Source organism: Diceros bicornis, chromosome 38 (genome assembly GCF_020826845.1).
Source record: "Diceros bicornis minor isolate mBicDic1 chromosome 38, mDicBic1.mat.cur, whole genome shotgun sequence".
Classification (NCBI taxonomy): domain Eukaryota; kingdom Metazoa; phylum Chordata; class Mammalia; order Perissodactyla; family Rhinocerotidae; genus Diceros; species Diceros bicornis.
In genome coordinates, this window is record NC_080777.1 from 30,353,191 (window position 1) to 30,371,311 (window position 18,121).

The following is an 18,121-nucleotide window of genomic DNA, read 5'->3' on the forward strand; positions in this document are numbered from 1 at the left end:
GACAGATGGATGGATGGATGGGCGGATGGATGGATGATGGATGGATGGATGGATGGATGGATGGATGGACAGACAGATGAATGTTTGGATGGATGGTTAGAAGGGAGGTTGGGCGGTTGGGGAGGAGCAGATTGATACCACACAGCTGTAACATCTGGTCCACAGGGAACCTGGGAGCCCGTGGAAATGAGGGAGGAGAAAACAGATTGTGGGAAGGATTGCATTAGAGAATCCAGAACTGATATGGACTTTTCCCCTTTCTTCTTCTCCAGCCTCCTCCTAGGGTACTTCTAGAAGTGGCCTGGGTTTTCCTGATACCTATTACTACAGAGTCTACTGGGACAGCTTTTAAGTATCTTTAAAACACTTAGATGTTGCTTATATTCCATAAACACCTGACATCACTGCCCTCTCTCTGGAGAGACAAGTTGGGAAAATCCCCGTCTGCCTCTTCCTCCATCAACCACAGCTGCCCTTTGCCAAGGGCGGGCATCCAGACCCCAAGCAACCACAGGATCCAGCTCTCAAACATATCTCAGACAGCCCAGGAATATCCCAAGAAACAAGCCTGATGTCTAGAATCCAATGGCTGGAGGCTGGGAGATGGATGAGATGGCTGTTTTAGTCCCCACCTGAGGATTCCAGGATTGTCACCCACAAAGCTGGCCCTCTTCCCAGATCTGTAGGTCTTTGTCTTCAGGGGAAGCTCATAAAGGCTACACACAGAGTCTCCTCCCTGCCTCCTTCCTGTAGGGCAGGTAATTATTTTTATATATTGTTGCCGATTAAAACACAAGGAATGGCTTGGATGAATGCTCAGGTATCATCCTTTGATGCATACAAAGGAAGCGCTCTCTCTGCCTCCTGGAGATCTTGCACATCCATCAATTCTCCTGACAGATGGAAAGAAAGGGTGGTTTGGGCATTAGTATAACCTGGAGAACCAGTTGGAATTGCCTTCCTTTTAATATCCCACCTTTGATCTACTGAAAGGTTGACAGTGAGAGAGGAAGGATCTTATTAGGTGGCATAAATCAGAACTAATGAAATCACTTTCCTCCAACAAACTCAGACCTTCCCCTGTGTAGGGCAAAGGAGAGAAAAGTGTTGCTCTAGCCCTAAGCTGCCCTTCCCCCTCAATCTCAAGTGGGAACACAAAGATGAATTGAAGGCTCCATCCACCTTCATCCCTCACCCCCACCCCACCCCTGCAGGGAAGCTTGAGTCCTCTAAGCTTCTGGTTGCTTGGTGGGCTTCCTTTCTGCTCCCCATGCTCTCTGTCACCATGGGACCCATCCCCACAGGAGTGCTCAGGTTTCAACTCCCAAGAGTTTTAGTTTCTGGAGTCTCAGGACTTGTGCACACCCTGTGAGGGCCTAGCAAAGGGTTCTAGATGTGTAGAGGCATGGCTAGGACCCAAGGATGGGACCCAAGTGTTGACTACTGCTGAGGAATGGCTCTTGGAGACCAAGCTCTTCACAAGACCAGCAACATGGGGAGGGGAGCAGCCATTCTCCTTCATGGGCTCTCTGGGGGGCTATCCCTATGGCACTGTTTGTGGGGCAGAGGTTGATGAGCACCGTCTTCTCTCAAGTGGACAAGGGCAGAGAGAAATGAACACTGGACTCAAAGCCAACAACCTTCTTCAACAGCCTTCTTTGGCTCTGCCATCTCTTTCCTCTGTGACCTTGGATGATCACCACTTTCCTCCATGGTTGAGGGGGTCCCTTTCAGCTCTCACTTCTATGACTGGTCTCCTCTTCTCAGCAGGCAGTTCTCTGAACAGTGCTGTAAGCACCCATAACTCCATCAGTAAAATACAGATTGAATGCCCACAGTGGACAAGTTTCAGGGACAGAGAACACTCAGTCCATGCCCTCAGGGGTCTCCCAGTCTAATGGGGAGAAAAGCAGTCAAAGTGGGAGCTTGGTGAAGTTGTTCAAAGGTCCAAAGGTGGCCTCAGCCTTTCTCCCACCCAGACTGAGCATCCTTCCCAACTCTCCATCTCTCTGACCCAAAGCTGCCTGTATTCCAAATCTGTGTCCCATTTCCAGAAACTTCTCTCAAAAGCTATTCTCTATTAAAAGCCTGTCTAATAATACTTGCCAGATTTTTAAAAACATTAATAGGCAACTTCTACACTCTGAAAAAGGAATATTGTCCAAATGGCAGAATTTTAGACATCTTGAAATGCTTGTGAGTCACGGGGGTGGGGGAGTCGGCTGTCCTAAGCCTCTGCATGACACCAGTTTCTTGTAAGTTGACCCATTCAGCAAGCCCCCATCTTGGGGATGCAGGGACACAGCACAGAAGAATTTGTCCAAAGAAGGCATGGACTCTCAGAAGGACAGAGCCACAAATACACTTGAAGCTAACCCTCCCTTTGCAGGTGAAGAAACTGAGTCCAGGGAGGGGAAGGGACTTGTCCGAAGGCAAGAGCTCTGTGTATCCACAGGTACAAGACCTTTGCCAGCCTCCCCTCCCCGACCAGAGGTGCTTTCTCAACCTCTGACCCCCCCAATGCCTAGGAGTTAGAGTTCAGATTCATAAGGCCCCAAGGACCAGCACATTCTCCTCCCAGCTGCCTTTCCCATCTTCCAAGCCCTCACTCCCTGCCACACCAGTGCCCCACGCTCCTGGCACACACAACTAGCCAATTCTCCTCCCGCGTGCTAGAGTTTGGTCAGCACCTTGCGCACACTCTTCTCTCTGTCAGAAATGCTCATTCCCCTTGTCTACTTGGTGAAAATTCAGTTATTCCTCAAGGTCCACTGTAAACGTCACCTCCTCTGGGAAGCCTGCCTTCCCTGCCCTGGATGAATGATTCACACCCTTCTGCTTGTTCCCTCAACTCTTGGCACATACTGCACACAGATCCAGGCTCACTCTCGCTTTCTCTCTCTCTATGTGTGTGTGTCACACACACACGCACATACACACACACACTGCATCACAGTTGGTTGTTTATTTATTCATCTTCATTGCTAGACAGTGAGCTCCTCCAGGGCAGGAACCAATCTCCTTCGTGTCCGTATCCCTAATGTCCTCATTGAACCTGGCTGATTTCTTAGAGCTATGTTGTCCAGTATGGTAGCCACTAGGCGCGTGCGTCAATTAAAGCTAAATGAATTTAGAAATTCAGTTCCTCAGTGCCACTAGCCACATTTCAGGTGTTCAACAGCCACATGTGCCTAGGGGCTGCTGTGTTGGACAACACAGATACTGAATGTTTCTCCTATCGCAGAAAGCTCTGTTGAACAGCGCTGTCTTAGAGGAGACCAGAGACATACAACACCCACAACGGAGCAGCGATGGGTCTGGGGAGCCCTTAGCTGCCCTGACTACGTACACGTCAGCACCTGGCACAGAGAAGGTGCTTGAAGGGGCCCCCTGGAACTGGGTCTGGAGTCCAAATTGGGTTTGAGGCTCGGTTGCTACTTCTGGTGCAGACGCACTGCCAACTCCTTCTCTGGCCACAACCCCAGATAGCTAGCCCCCTAAGTGCCTCTGCGGACTGTTCTCCTTAGCTGAGATTTCACAGAACAAGAAGGGCCTCCCAAGACAAGTGCTGATGCTCAGGTCTTGGTAAGGCGAAGCCTCATCAGTAAACCTGGCTTGAGTTGTGGCCACTTCAAGATGAAGAATCTGGTTCAAGGCTTACCTCGCTTGTCCCTCTTCCCTCCCCAACCCTTCGCCATCTGAGGACAGGAATCAGAGGGTTGGCTGGAGGCGAGAGTGGCCTTCCCTACCACTCACCTCCCCTGCCCCTCGAGCTGGGGGTCAGGGTGGTGGGGCAGCCCTGGTCCCCCAGCACGTGAGTGGCCTTGGTGAGACTCGGGAGTCCTGAGCAGACTCTGAACACCTCTGTTCTATACAGCTGATGGTTGATTTTCCTTGGTGCCTCCCACTTGCCCCATCTGTACTCTCTCCACTCTCTGGGCCCTGCTCCCCCAGAGCCTTACTTTCTCATGAGGAGACATCTTTGACTTCTGCACTTGAAAGAGCCTCCCACCTGTCTCCCCGCCTCCCGCCTTCACCTGTCCCTTCCAACCCCATCTTCACACGGGAGCCTCGATGATCTCGGTGATCTTTCTAGAAGACCAGGTTAGCATGTGCTACACCATAACCTGCCCTTCTCCGACTTTGACATCTCATCTCCGGCCCGTCTCACTCGCTTCCACACACCAACTACTCACCGGTACTCTCCCTCCGTCGGGGATTTTGCTCATGCTGTTCCTTTTTCCTCATGTCCCTTTCTCTAACACTGCCCCTCAGAAAACTCCTACTCCTCCCTCAGGAGCCAGCTTAAATGTCACTTCCAGGAGGCCTTCCCGGATTTCCCATGGCAGAAAGAGTGAGTCCCAGCTCCACAGTGTTCTCCATATTCTTGACTAAAGTACACGCAGCCAAGGGTTTAGAGCCACAGGCTTCAGAGTCACACCAGCAGCTCTACCTCTGTGTGCCTCCTTTTCTTGTGCAAGATAAGAATAATAGGGGCCTGGCCCCGTGGTGTAGCAGTTAAATTCACGCGCTCTGCTTCCGCAGCCCGAGGTTTGTGTGTTCGGATCCCAGGTGCGGACTGCCGCACCACATGTCAAGCCATGCTGTAGCTGTGGCCCATATAAAAAGTGGAGGAAAATGGGCACGGATGCTAGCCCAGGGCCAATCTTCCTCAGCAACAAGAGGAGGATTGGCATAGGATGTTAGCTCAGGGCTACTCTTGCTCACACACACACAAAAAGATAAGACTAAAAATAAGATTTCCACTCCACTGGGCTGGAGTAGGGATTAAATATGAAAATATATGTAAAATGCTTAGCACAACTGGCAATTAGCTAGCTCTCAATAGATGTCAGCTGAAGTTTTTATATTGTTTTATTAAATAATAAATAGTCTAAGAGCTTCTCCGGAGAGGGACTCTATGTTATTCACATTTCAACTGAGAACTGAGCACAACACTGGCCTAACAGCAGGCACGTGACAAATATTTAGTGGATTTGATCCAATCCACTGGGTTGGATTTTTCAATCCATTAGGATTAAATTTAATCCCGTCCCATTGAATTGAAGACTAAAGGAACCATGCTCAATGATTGAGCTGAGACTGGTGTAGTAAGGGACACTTCAGGCCTGATAGGGGTGGGGAGACCGTGGGGGCAGTGGAGGCTTTATGGAAGCCCCCCCAAGACAACTAAGGGCTACTGCAGGAGGCAGGCTGTGGTCACCACGAAGGGAGCTTGTGTGGGGTCAGTGCGTGCGAAGGCCTAGGCACTGGGCACGCAGGCTAAGCTGGTCAAGTCTGGTGGGTCTGCAGACGGACGAGCTCTCCCGCCAAGCAGGGCCAGGGCAGGCTGGGAGCAGGGAGCCCCCCACCCCTTGGAGCTCACGGCCCTCCGTGCGGAGGCTGGGGCCCTGCTGCCTGTGGACGGCCTGGGATACCTCCTTGCCGCTCTGCAGGTGCCGGCCTGCTCCTGCTGGAACCCTCACCCTCCCTGGCAGGCTCTTGGTCAGGGCTGTTGGTCCCACTGGGCCATCAGTGGCTCCCACGTGGAATGTTTTCCCCACAGAATAAGCATTTCCATAGTGGCCGCTGTTTTTCTTTTCACTTTCCATATCCTTCCCCTCCACCCTGCCCACTCTCCCCTGTACTGGAGCCTGAGAAGCGCCCCCACCTTTCTCTCTTCACTTCCTTCCCCACGTCCTACCAAAAGTCGACTGTGTGCGTGTGCTGGGATAGGGCCGGGGCTTCGAGGTGAAGAGCCAGCCCGGGGTTTGGCCCAGGGAGTCCAGTCGATGCCAGATGCTAAAGGCACAGTCCTGTGCTCAAGGTGTCTCACCCCCAACCTCCCTCTGACTCGCACATGCACAGTTAGGAAGTGAGCACGGAAGGCCTAGCCTGAGACTTTTGAGGATTTCTGAGCACAGGAGCAGGATGGGCTGTGACCCATGCGGTTACACAGGCCTCGAGCTCGGAAGGTTTTGTGCTGTGCTGTTGCCATCTTGAAATTCTTAATAGTTTTTGAACGAGCGCTTTCCATTCTCATTTTGTGTTGAGCCCTACAAATTACGTAGCCGGTCCTGCTCAGGAAGGCCTGAGTGGAAAGATCCTCGAGGAGTGAGGGAGGCAGCCAGGCTGGACTGGGAGTTGGGGCAGAGAGACGTCACTAAACTCAGGAACCTGGTCACTGGATGCAAGCTGGCCAGGGGCTCCCCGTCTCTAACTGCCAGCAACCGAAACGGCACCTTGGCCCTCCTTTCCCACTCTGCCAAGACGTGACGGGCTGCCGAGGGGCAGGGCCACTCCTGACCCTGGAGTTGGCCTGAGGATGAGGGACAGGTCCTGGGAGGGGCCTTGGAAACGCTATCTCTCTCTAGTTGGATGAGACGTAACAGTCAGGCCCTCAGGTCCCCAGGGATTCTGGTTTTCAGCCTCTCTGCTCCTAGGACCCTGTCTGATAGTCGCCATGTCCTCTCATATCACGTGGCTCAGAGCTGGAGAGAGCACTTGGGTCATGCCTGACCTGAGTGGAACAGAGCAGGAGGACGCCAGACCTCTCCCTGCTGTCCTCCAGGTCCTCCCCGGGGACACACTGGCCTTTAGACACAGTCAGCCTGTGTTCAGGGAGCGGGTACTATGTGCCAGGCACTGAGCTTGGAGCTTCGCAGACATGATCCCTTTTAAATGAATACCTGGCAGCATCCATGCGTCAGCTGGTGGTCCACTAGGAGCCCTGAATCTGTCCCTCTTGTCTTGTGTTTGACTAAGATCTGGCATGATATAGGACGAATTAGCGAAATTCCAGAAATGGTCCAGTAGATCAATCTAGTGCTCTATGGGCTGTGAGGGACCCTGGTTTCCAAATAAAATGTGCTTCCTACAGCTCAGAGAGGTGTGTATCTCTCTGTCTTCCCATCCTCTTAGGGGAGCCAGGCTGGGAGAAAGGAATGGAAAGAAGCCCTGAGTCTGAGTCCCAGCCCTGCCACTCCCTGTGGGCGCTTCTCGTTCTGTCTCTGGGCTTTGGGTTCGTTGCATAAGAGGAGTGAGTCTGGCAGGCTCCTTCAGGTTCTGATATAATGTGATAATGTGTCTACACTGTTGTTCTTTTGGGTCGCTTGTTAGTGAGCAACTCTTACTGTCTAACCCAAATCTCTTCTGCTGCCACTTGCTCCCTGTTGGGTCCTCATCTCACTCTAGTCAGATGGGACCAGGACCCCATCCCCCAGCATTCTGAGACCTCCTGTAGCCAGGCAACTTTCAGACCACCTGCCCCTTGGGGCTTGGACGGAAGGGGTCCAACCCTCCCTCTGCTCTTCTTCCTCCCTTCCTGCCTCAGCCTCAGCCCTGGGCTGGGGAAGTGTGGGGAGCTATTTGGCCCTAGAGAAGTTAGGCTGTTGCCCTGGAGCCCAAGCAAGCCCCAGCTGGCCTATGAGATCCCTGCTAACCTGCCTGTTACTGCAGGTAAGAGCTATAATCAGAAACCACTGGGAGCCCAGGCCCACATGAGAGAAAGGGAAGGGCCGGGGGCGGGGCGGATTTTATTCCAGAGCTTAATTGGTATAATTGCTTCTTCTTCTGCCAAACCAGAGTTGGTCTGGATTAGCTCTCCCACCTGTGGATGGGGAGCTGCTCTAAAAGATCTTTTAGTTCCAGACGGTGGATTCTGCTGGCTGCTCAGAGGCTCATTCAGCTCCCCACCCAGATGGCAAGGAGCCCCTGGGCCCACCCACCCTAAAGGACCGGGGACACAGGGCAGCCTGAACCCTGACTCCGTGGGGTGGGGGAGCTTCCTCAGAGATGGCTCCACCCTGCGGGGCCGGGCAGGGAGAGGGTGGGAGGGACTTCTCCATAACCAGGCAGCTGACCCTTGGGGCTCCCCAAGGTTCAGAGGTTCCTGGGGGGAGGGACCCAAGAGTGGGGAGGGAAGAAAGTAAAAGCCAGCACTGATGTTTTCATCCCCCCGCCCCGCCTCCCCTACTCCTCTCTGGGCTCCTTGGGGAGTCCACCTCAAAGGGGGTGTTTGTGCTCACAGCCAAGACCACCAGGAGGACCAACATCGACCAGGGCCCCTCTGGACAGCCTCCTTGTCAGAGGGAAAGGGAATGCTGGGTGGCAGGCCCTGCGCTGTGCATTTGTCCACATTTAACCTCAAAACAGTCTCTGGAGTGGGAGAGTATTCAAACCACACAGCTGAGGAAACCAACCCAAAAGGCGAAGGGAGGGGACTTGTGGCTCCACCTGTCTGAGGGCTGAGCCCACGCCTCCTACGCTCACAGGAGCCCCCAGGTAGAATTGCCACATAAAATATAAATATTGCATGAGGCCTGCTTACTCTAAAAAGTTATTTCTTGTTTATCTGAAATTCAAATTTAACTGGGTGACAGGGATGTTTATTTACTAAATCTGGCAATGCCACCCTGGGTCTGCATCTCACCCGAGCCCACCCAGCCTGAGTGAAATGCCTGGAACACAAATTCAGGCCTGACTGCCTTCTTCCATGAGCTCACCCACCTCCTTCATGTGCCAGTTTGCTTGGTTCCCCCTCTGGCATGTCCCCGTTCCCAAGTATCAGGAACAGGGCTGCAGACATGTCCCCTCCCTGCCCCAGGCCTGCTCCACCTCGCCCTCCAGGAGAGGGTCTTTCTCACAGCGAATAGCAGCCAGAGGCTCGTCCAGCCCAGCCCTTCCTGCCCAGGGACGCCCGTCCCCATCCAGGTTGAGGTGGGCCCAGCCTGGGAGAACTGGCCCTTCTCAGGCCCTCCTGCCTCCGGGTTGCAGGAAACTCAGGAGGTGGACTAAGAGGGCCATAGGTTACGTGTGACGCGGGCACACACACATGTGGGCACACGTGTGTACTCACACGTGTGCGTATGCATGAACAATAGCTTCAGAAGCCCCCAGCCTCCCAGAGTAAAGGCTGTCTCCCCTTGCCGGGTCCCAGCCCCGCCCCTGTCTGCCCCACAGCACCGTCCCTCTTTCTGTCTGGCAGGGCTGTCGTCTCAGCTCCGCACGGCCTCGCCTGTTTCCAGGTTTTCTCTCTCACCCGGCTCCCGCACCGTCCCAGCACCACACATGTGCAAGGCACGTGGATTTGGCGTCCGACAAGCTGGACTGGCACCCCTGCTCTGCAGCTCGCTGGCTGTGTCAGCTCGGGCGGCTTCATCACTGTGTGAGACAGGGCCAATCAGAGCTCGCTCCTGGGGGTGCTGCGAGGACACAGAGCCACACCGGCACCTGCCATGTGACAAGGGCTCAAAACGTGGAAGCAAGGATTACTATTGGTGTCACTGTAGAGCTGCTCCCAGACCAGGGCTTTAGAGAGGAAGGGGGCCCCCACCTTGGGGAGTGAGGCCCCCTGGGTCTGCTAATCCACCCTGTAGGTCAGCAGTTGTGGGGAGGAAGGCCCAGGCCTGTCAGACGAGCCAGGCCCCAGCCCCTCCTGGTCCCGCACATCCAGTGGGTTGCTGGGCCTTCTATCTGAGCTCCTAGGGGCATCTGAAACCTGGGCCCACTTCCCCCATCCACACTGGTCCTGTGCTCTCCTGCCTCGAGGCCCTTACTCCTGGCACCCCACTTTCCACCTCTTCTACTCTAAATCCTGCCTTCCCTCAGACCGTTTGACAACGTGGTCCTAAGTGGGACTCAGGGCTCAGTTCTCTGTCTGTGGTCTCTGGGAAAGCTGGGACCAAGATGCTGCCTCCACTGAGGGACCTCCCCAGAGTCAGGAGGAGTGTCCGGGCATCGGTTGAGGGAACCTCTGTGGAAGGGGGAAGGAGGTGGGGGTGATAGATTTGGGAGTGGGACTAGAAAGACCAGGAAGCCTGACCCTCCCAGGTAAGAAGGGCTGTCCCACTCTCCAGATTACGGAAGGCTCAGTCAGACCACCAGTTTGGGGCTCGGAGGGGGTTAGGAGTGCTCCCATTCACTTGTTTATTCAAAATTCCTTTCGAGTGCCGTCTGTGAACTACGAGTTGTGCTGAGTGCAGGAAATCAAACCTGAACCCACTGCCTACTGTTGTCATCAGCAGGTCCAGGCAGCTATGGAGGAGTCCTGGTCCTGGAGTAATTGAGGACCAAACCCAGAACAAGGTCTCCCAGGACCAGCTGAGCACCAACCACAGGAGGAAGTGGCCTTCTGGCTCCTCATTCAGTCTTCCTCTCTTGTCCAGCTGCCCATGTTGTTAGACTAGAGCATCGAAAGCTCTGGGAACCTGGCCCCATGCTTTAGAAACATCAGTGTGCTTGGGACTCAGTGGATGGCCTGGGAGTCAGGTTAACATTCAGGTTCTGATGCAGTGAGTGGGAGGTGGGGCCTAAGATTCAGCCTCCCTAACAAACTCCCAGTGATGCTCCAGTGGGGATGGGAGGATGGAGCCAGCACAATCAGGCTGGAGGATGTAATGCCAGGCCTCCTTGAGGGGGTAGACAGGCAGATGTGTAAGTGTTGGAGACTGTCGATGAGCCAGAGGCAAGGTATTCTGGGAGCATTCCAGGTTGGCATAGAAGTCAGCGAGGCACATAGACGTAGCAACTCTATGGAGTGTGCTGGTGACACAGCGTGATGGTTGGGATGTGTGCTTTGGAGCTGGGTTGCCTGGGTTTGAATCCCAGCTCCACCACTTACTAGCCAAGTGACCTTGGGCAAGTTACTTAACCTCTCTGCACCCCATTTTTCTCATTTGCAAAATGTCAACCTCACGGGCTGTGAACAGTAAGTAACTTGATACACACAATGCCCTTAGAACATGGTAGGTGCCCTCTCGGTAAATGGGGGCTCTAACCTCATCAGGAGGTGAGATTCAAATGGGGCTCCAGGGTGGAGGACCACCCACAGGGGCTCTGCCCCACTGAGGCCAGGCAGGGGGTTCTGCTCTCTGAGAGTCCTGTAGTAGGCACATCCAGGGGAGTGGAGCTGCTGTGGGAGGCCGTGCCTGTGGCTGGCTGAGCTGCTGGTGATGCCAGGCAGAGCCTCGGTTTCCCATGTGGGTGGTTGTTTTCTAGACAGGTGTGAGATAGGAGCAGGACGACACTGACGTGCCACCCGGGGCCCCTGGCTGGTAGGATCCCAGGCAGCTGGGAGCGGGGCTGGGGTGAAGGGGCCCTTCATGTGCAGGGAGGAATTAGGGCAGGGACATTCTTTACGAGGTGCTAAAAAGACTCCCAGGATTGCCAGGTGACTTTTTTGTGCCAGGAAGCCTGCCAGGCCAGCTCTGTGCTATCCCAGGTCAGGAGCAGCAGGGATCACCATTAGGAGAGGACACTTTTGAGGACTGGACATGGGCATGGTCGAATTCACTCCTCCAGCTTCTGTGGATGTGGCTGACCCTTCTGGACACAGTAGTATGTGAAGCAGCTGTCTCTGTGCTGGTCTTCCTGCCTTCAGCATGGCTGCTCTCCGATGCCCGCATGGTCCACAGAAGAATCTCTCTGAAGCAGAAATCCGGCCGTGTCCTTCCTTTTCTTAAAACCCTCCAGTGGCCCCCCCATTTCCCTTAAGGGCCTGGCCTCACTAGCTTCCCCTTGCACTTCTCTCTTGTGCTTCCCGCACCCGCTTCCAGAAGCCCTGCTGAGCCCCTCTCAGTCCCTACAATGCTCCCTCTCTATTTCCCACACGCCATCCCTCTGCTTGGACCTCTTTTCTCCACCTCCTCCCCTGACTAATTCCTCCTCAGCCACCAGGTCTCCAGCTAAACATTCCCTTCTCCCAGGGGTCTCTCCTGAGGCCCGGGCCCCTGTGCTCCCCAGTCATCACTCTGCGTGTGAACGTCAGCTCGGCTTTCCCACTGGGTTGTAAGCTCCACTAGGGAGGGCATGGACACTGTCTTCATAGCTGATGTTTATCACCACTTCCCAAACCTGTCTGTGCATAGAAACATCTAGGGCATTCTTTAGAAACAGATTCCCAGGCCCCACCCTGGACCTTGTGAAACAGACTGTCCTGGGAAGGGCTTGGGAGCCATATTTTCACAAAGGTAAAAATATGGGTCCCCAGGTGACTCAGCCACAGTCAGACCACCAACGGCACGGAGACTGTCATTGCAGGACCACATCTGGAGAGACAGTCCTTGCCAGAAGAGGCACTCGCTGACCGGTTTTGGTCCCCTCAGGTCAGGGTTGATGTGGGTGGGAGGTCTTTCCTGACTGCAGCTTTCAAGGACTGTCCTGGTCGGTTTGGGCTCCTTCCAAGTCTCCAGTGTTGGCCTGTTCACCACGGCCCCCTTGCTGCTGAGATGGGGACTTTCTCCCAGTGGCGCTTGAGACTTTTGGCAAGAAGAGCTCTGGCGAAATGGCTTAGGGAAGAGATGGGAGTGCTGCTGGACCTTCTACAAGTGGCTCATGCTGTTGGGATAAAAGAAAGTCACCTTTTCCCGCCCCCAGGCACGTCGATTCTTCTTTAGGTTCCAGATTATGGAGCCTCAGACCTTTCTGGATAAGGGCTGGGGTGTCCATACACCCGTGTGGTAGAACCAGGCCTCAGAGCAAAGCCTCCTCTCAAGATAGTGAAGTCTAGGAGCAGATCCATGGTCACAGGCCAGCTTATCCGGTCCCCGTGGGACCAGTTGCATAAGGTGATGGGGTTTCAACCCAAGTCCCAGACCAGGAGGCAGAAGACAGCAGCGTGTTGATAAAGGACATCAGGGCTCGGGCACACTTGTACAAAGCTAAGATGGGCCGTTGCCTCATTTTGCTGGGCTGCCAAGATCTTCTAGAATCACATCAGAAGTTCTCATATCCCCTTGGAATCTCCGGCTGTACACACATCTGTTGACCTGTTCTGAGAAGTAGCATATCAAGGACCTCAGCTGTGGCTCATAGGGGCCCCCAAAGGTCATCAACCAAGCAAGAAGCCCCAGGACGTTGGCAGGAGCCCCATCAAACTACTGGGTCCTTAAGAAGGCAAGGAGCCCGTGGTGCTAGGGTTGGGTGACAGGGAGTGGCTTGCATCTTTGGGGAAGCATTTTCTTTGGTTAGGTCCCGAGGGAGGACAGTCCCTCTGTCAGTGCTGGGACATCTCTATTATATGGCCTTGGAGTGGACAGGATAGTGTCACACCCAGAGCAGGGGCTATGGCACAGATTTGGAAGCCTAAGGCTGTGGGGGAAATACTAGTTACCACAAACTATGGGATATGGGGCTATGGGTTCAACCTTGGGTCTGAGGGGAAAAACTGGTGTCATCAATAGGAACGCATGGCACAAAGGCTCGAGAACCATGCGTTGGAATGGAGGTGAACGTGGGAGCGTGAAGAGGCAGGATACAGGCTGAGTGGCGGCATGTCACAGCCGCAGTTCCAGGGTACCAGGTACCTTGAAGGCCCTGAGGGGTCCTGGCTGGCCCCGCCCGGCCCAGTCCCAAACCTTGGTCTGCATCTCACCCTGGATTGATCCTTTCCATCCTCTCTTCCCCCAGGCGCCTAGATGCCAACCTCATCTCCCTGGTCCCGGAGAGGAGCTTTGAGGGGCTGTCCTCCCTCCGCCACCTGTGGCTGGACGACAATGCACTCACGGAGATCCCTGTCAGGGCCCTCAACAACCTCCCTGCCGTGCAGGCCATGACCTTGGCCCTCAACCGCATCAGCCACATCCCTGACTACGCCTTCCAGAACCTCAGCAGCCTTGTGGTGCTGTGAGTGCTACCTCACCCGTGCCCCCTGGGTCCTGTGGGGGCTGCATGTCTGCCCAGGGCTGGGTTGGAAGCTGGATAGCTTTGCACTTGTCTATGTGCTATGGACCCTCGTGGTCTTAGTTTTCCCTTTGTAAATGTGGATGATCGTGCCCTGTTGACCGCATGGGGTTATCACGAGGCCAGAAGACACTAGAGCTATGGAGGTGACACTCAGGCCAGATTGCCACAATCAGAAAACAGGAATTAAGTATTATTTTCTCACTATGCGAATGTATGAACTATACCATGCTAATTGGAATGTAAGTCAAGAATTTCTTAAATGATTTCCGCCATATTTGACAACCAGATGACGCAGTCTCATGCTTTGGCACAGGCGTAGGGTAAATTCATCTCGTTTCCAGGCCTAGAGAAGCAGAGAAAAGCCATCACTTGTAATTAGACAGCAAAGCCCGGTCAGGGTAATTGCCTGGGAGCTGCATCCCTGGCAGGAAATGTGGACCGGAGGTAACTCTGCCTTCCCGGTGGGGGCTTCAGAGTGCAAATGAGCTCCCAGCTAATGGCTCTGAGTGACCAGTGAGTTTGCAGGGTGGTTACGAGGGTGTGGAGGTCGTGTGTAATTGCTCTGGGTTGCACACTAACTGCTGCAGGAACATGTGTGTTAGTGGCTCTGCCCAACCGCAACACCGCCTCCCCTGCTCTCTGAAGTCTGGTGGGGCTTTCCAAACCAGGGGACGGATGATGCTCAGTTCCATCTGAGGATGAAAAAGCAGGCACCAATTTGTCTAATTCTCTGTCCTGGGAGACTGGAGGACCAAGATGGATATCCTCATGGACCACATCCTTCTATCAGGATGGCCATGCCTTCCCACTTCTGGGAGGCAGTAGGGGTTTCATGGGAGGTAAAAGAACGAGGTGGCTGACTCTAACTTTGGTGACATCCCTGCGACATCATGAGGGAATGGGGTCAGTTCCCTGACCCCAGAGACAAGACTACTAGAAAAATGAGGGCTCAGGATGGGTCCCAACAAATGAGCAGGAGCAGGCCTTTATGGGTCCCCTTCTGGGGCACTGAAGAGTCAGAGAAGTGTGAGATGTAGCCGCTGCCCTCAAGGGGCTGATGGCCTCAATGAAATAGCAGAATAAGTAGGGAAGAGAGAGCTGATGATGTGCTGTAACTCGTGCCAGGAAGCCAGCCGACAATGCAGGCTCATAGCAGCCTGGGAGCCCCAGGGCAGCTGAAGCCACTGTAGGAGGGGTAGCTGTGTGGGGCGGTGTGGTGGGTCCTGGCCTGGAAAGACCAGGAAGAGCTAGCAAGGGAAGAGAAAGAGAGTGTTCCAGGCAGGAGTCGATAAAGACGCGGAGGGAAAGTCGGGTGTTCAGTGGCCAGCAAATAGGCCGGTCTGGCGGGAGCAGAAGGATCCTCTTGCAGAGTGTGGGAGAAGAGGCTGGAAAGGTGAGTTTGGGGACTCAGAGTCAGAGGAAGGAGTCTGGCTTTTATCTGCCAGTGGGGGAGGGGAGCTTGAAGGTTTTCCTGAAAAGGTTGGGAGTTGTTTAGGAAGGCTAATTTGAAGGACTGATGGGAACAAGTGGAGCCTGGAGAAGCAAAGTCAGTCAGAGGGCTCTGGTGTATCAACCAAAGTCCAATGGAGGGAGGTGGCAGAGGGATGGAAGGGAAGGCACGGCCGTGAGGGATGTTTCCAAGGGAGAGTTGATCTGATTTAGAGGTTTTCGGAGGGTGGTAGACCAAGAAGAAGAGGAGTCAAGGATGCCTCCGAAGTCTGGTTGGGACCCAGGGAGTGGCTCGAGTTAGGTCTGCTGCAGATGTAGGAGGGATGGGGGCTCACTAGGCAAGGAGGGCCACGGGACCAAGGAAAGAGAACCTATGGTGCAGAAGTGAAGCTGAAAGGAGAGGACTGGCCCCTTCCCATGGAGCAGGCCAGAAACCTTACCCCTCTGTCCCTCACCTCCTCCAACTCCCGGGAGGGAGGAGAGGGGCTTCCAGCAGGAGGTGACCGTGAAAGCTGTCCAGGGACTGTGGTATGAGCTGTAGGAAGGCCCAGGGGGCAGATAAGGAAGACTGGGTGTGACAGGAAGCAAGACAGAAGTTGGGTTAAACCCAAGCAGTGGACAGGGGTCTGGCTGCAGGTGTGAGTGGACAAGCGGGGTAGAGGAGAAGCGGCTGCTCGTCAACCCAAACCCTGTACTTTCATCCCGCTGCTCTGACATGCCTGGAAACCCTTCCTATAGCTGCTGCAGCACTGATGGACACCGAGGTAGCACTTAACTCGACACCAGTGGTGTCACGAGTGTAAATCTGGTCTCTTCATCTGACTATGAGCCCCAACCCCCTGCCCCAGGCAGGGCTGCTAGGCGTGCCCAGGATCCCGGGTGGAATGAGTGCTTTGGAGGAGGAAGTTGGAGACCTGGAGCTGGATGTTTAGGAAGCTGAGATGGTCTGGACCAGAGATGCTGGGGGACGTAGAAAGGAGGCCAGGAAGAAATGACAGTTTGGTGAGAGCTGGGATATAGGTGTGGAGGAAATGGGAAAAATTAAAACCGCTTGGTAAGGGAAGGTAGCTTATTCCCAGAGATGGGGACTGTGTTTTCCCTATCAAATCAGAAGCTCCCTGTGGGAGGGGTCTGTCTCCCCACTAGAAACTGATGGAGCAGACAGTACCCCAGACTCTCAAGACTCCCATCCCTACCCATCTCTGTTGGCTGACTCTGCCTGTTGCCTTTGTGTTTGAACAATGTGTTGGAGGCCAGCCTGATTTCTTCCTCTTGTAAGTGGTTTTATTTTCCTGCCTGAAGATGTTTTTTAATTCTTGAACTCTAGAATATGTCACCATGTAGAATATTCTGCATCCAATTTTCCAGGAACAATGTGTGCTTTTGAGCAGAGGATTCCATTCTTTCTTCCTTTTAGAGAATTTTCTTTGGTGTTATGTCTTTGAATACATCTTCTGTCTCCTTTTTGGATTCTCTCCCTCAGAGACATCAATTAACCTGAATCTCCTTTCTGTCTTCTACGTCTGTTAGTGTCTAGCTCTTTTACCTTTTCGTCTCATTCAGCCGTGTTCTCCACGATTATCTCAAGCTTTTTCTCTGACACCAATTTGATCCAGCAGCATCTACGCTGTTCCTTGTTTCCAGTTTATTGACTAATTTTTTTAATGATGTAGTTTTGGTCTTCAATTTGTTTCTTTAGTCTACGATGTCATTTTTTCTTTCATTTTTAAAATTTCATCTTCGAAATATTGTTTTCCTGGATTGTTCTGCAGCAGAAGGCAATTGTGATAAATTTCCTCTGTGCTTCATACTGAGTTATGTTTTCTTCTAGCCTTGGGACTTGGCCTGTCTTTTGCATCCTCTCGCCTCTTCTCCCTTTGTTCCCTGCTGTGTGTTTCCATAATTGCCATGTGACCTCTCTTTTCTGGCTTATGCTTGTAGTTCTGTCTACTTGTTCTGGCTGCACCATCTTTGACCCCCTGGTTCCGCCTCCGCCCCGCAGTGTGAGAGCTGGCGCTGGGTAAACGCACTTCCATTTGCGTGTGCCCTGTGCAATGGTGAAGGTGGGGTGTGCTCTGGGTGGCACCCAGGCTCCCTTGGACCACCTGGGCTCTGCCCTCTGCAGATTCAGGTCCTGTCCCTGTTGAGTTCCCTCCCTCAGCCCTGCCTGCCCCTGGGCTCCCAGTCCTTTCCTCGTCTCAGTGAGTAGCCGGGAGACTTATTTTTCTTTCCCCTCGCACCTGTTCTCATTGGAGGCCAGCAGTGGGGAGAGGAAGAAAGGATACCCACAGAGCGGCTTCTCTTCAGGTTGGGAGGCTTCAGGGCGAATTCTCGAGTTTGGTTTTCTTGCCAGTTCACCTTCTGGAGAAAGGGGGCTGACGAGGAGCCCCAGCACCTTTCCTTGGCTAGCGGTGTTTGCAGTTTACTTACCTCAGGCTGTGTCTCTGCCTTTGCTTCGTTGCTACGTGTACATTTTGGGTGGGCCAGGGGCCTTGTTTTTGCTATTTTCCTCATTTCATTAGGAATTGGGAGGAGAACATTCTGTGACTTATTTTTAATTAGCTCGTTACTTTAGAAGTCTCTCCCAAACGGATCTCCTGCCTCTCCCCACCCCATATGCGCTCTGGCCAAGCCCTTCGCCATCCTGCAGACACACCGGGCTCTTCCCACCTCCCTGCCTTTGTCTCCAGTTACCTGCCTGTTCAGATCACCGGCCCTCCGGGTCCTTCTCTGGACCACTGCCTCTGTGAAGCTTCCCTGCCTCCTCTGGCCTTACCCATCTCCCGTCTCTGAGCCTGTCATCTACGGCTCTCTCCAGCTGTAACAGAGAGCTTAGCCTTTAATTATATGTTGTCTACAGCGGTTTGCTGTTGGCTCCCACAAGTGCATCTGGCCACTGAGTCAGGCAGGCTGGGTCCTGGGGAGCTGAGCTGTAGATGAAGCCTCAGACTAGAGCCTCCGACATCAGGACTCTCCCCAAAGCTGAGTG

At 53.7% G+C, this 18,121-nt stretch overlaps 1 protein-coding gene across 1 annotated transcript in view; it reads left to right on the forward strand.

Moving 5' to 3' along the window:
- Window positions 1-18,121, forward strand: part of LGR6 (leucine rich repeat containing G protein-coupled receptor 6) — a 113,144-nt gene that overhangs the window by 59,368 nt on the left and 35,655 nt on the right. The window contains exon 5 of the mRNA XM_058533816.1: window positions 13,408-13,623. Coding sequence (XP_058389799.1) covers window positions 13,408-13,623 — 216 coding nt within the window. The remainder of the gene's footprint in view (window positions 1-13,407; window positions 13,624-18,121) is intronic.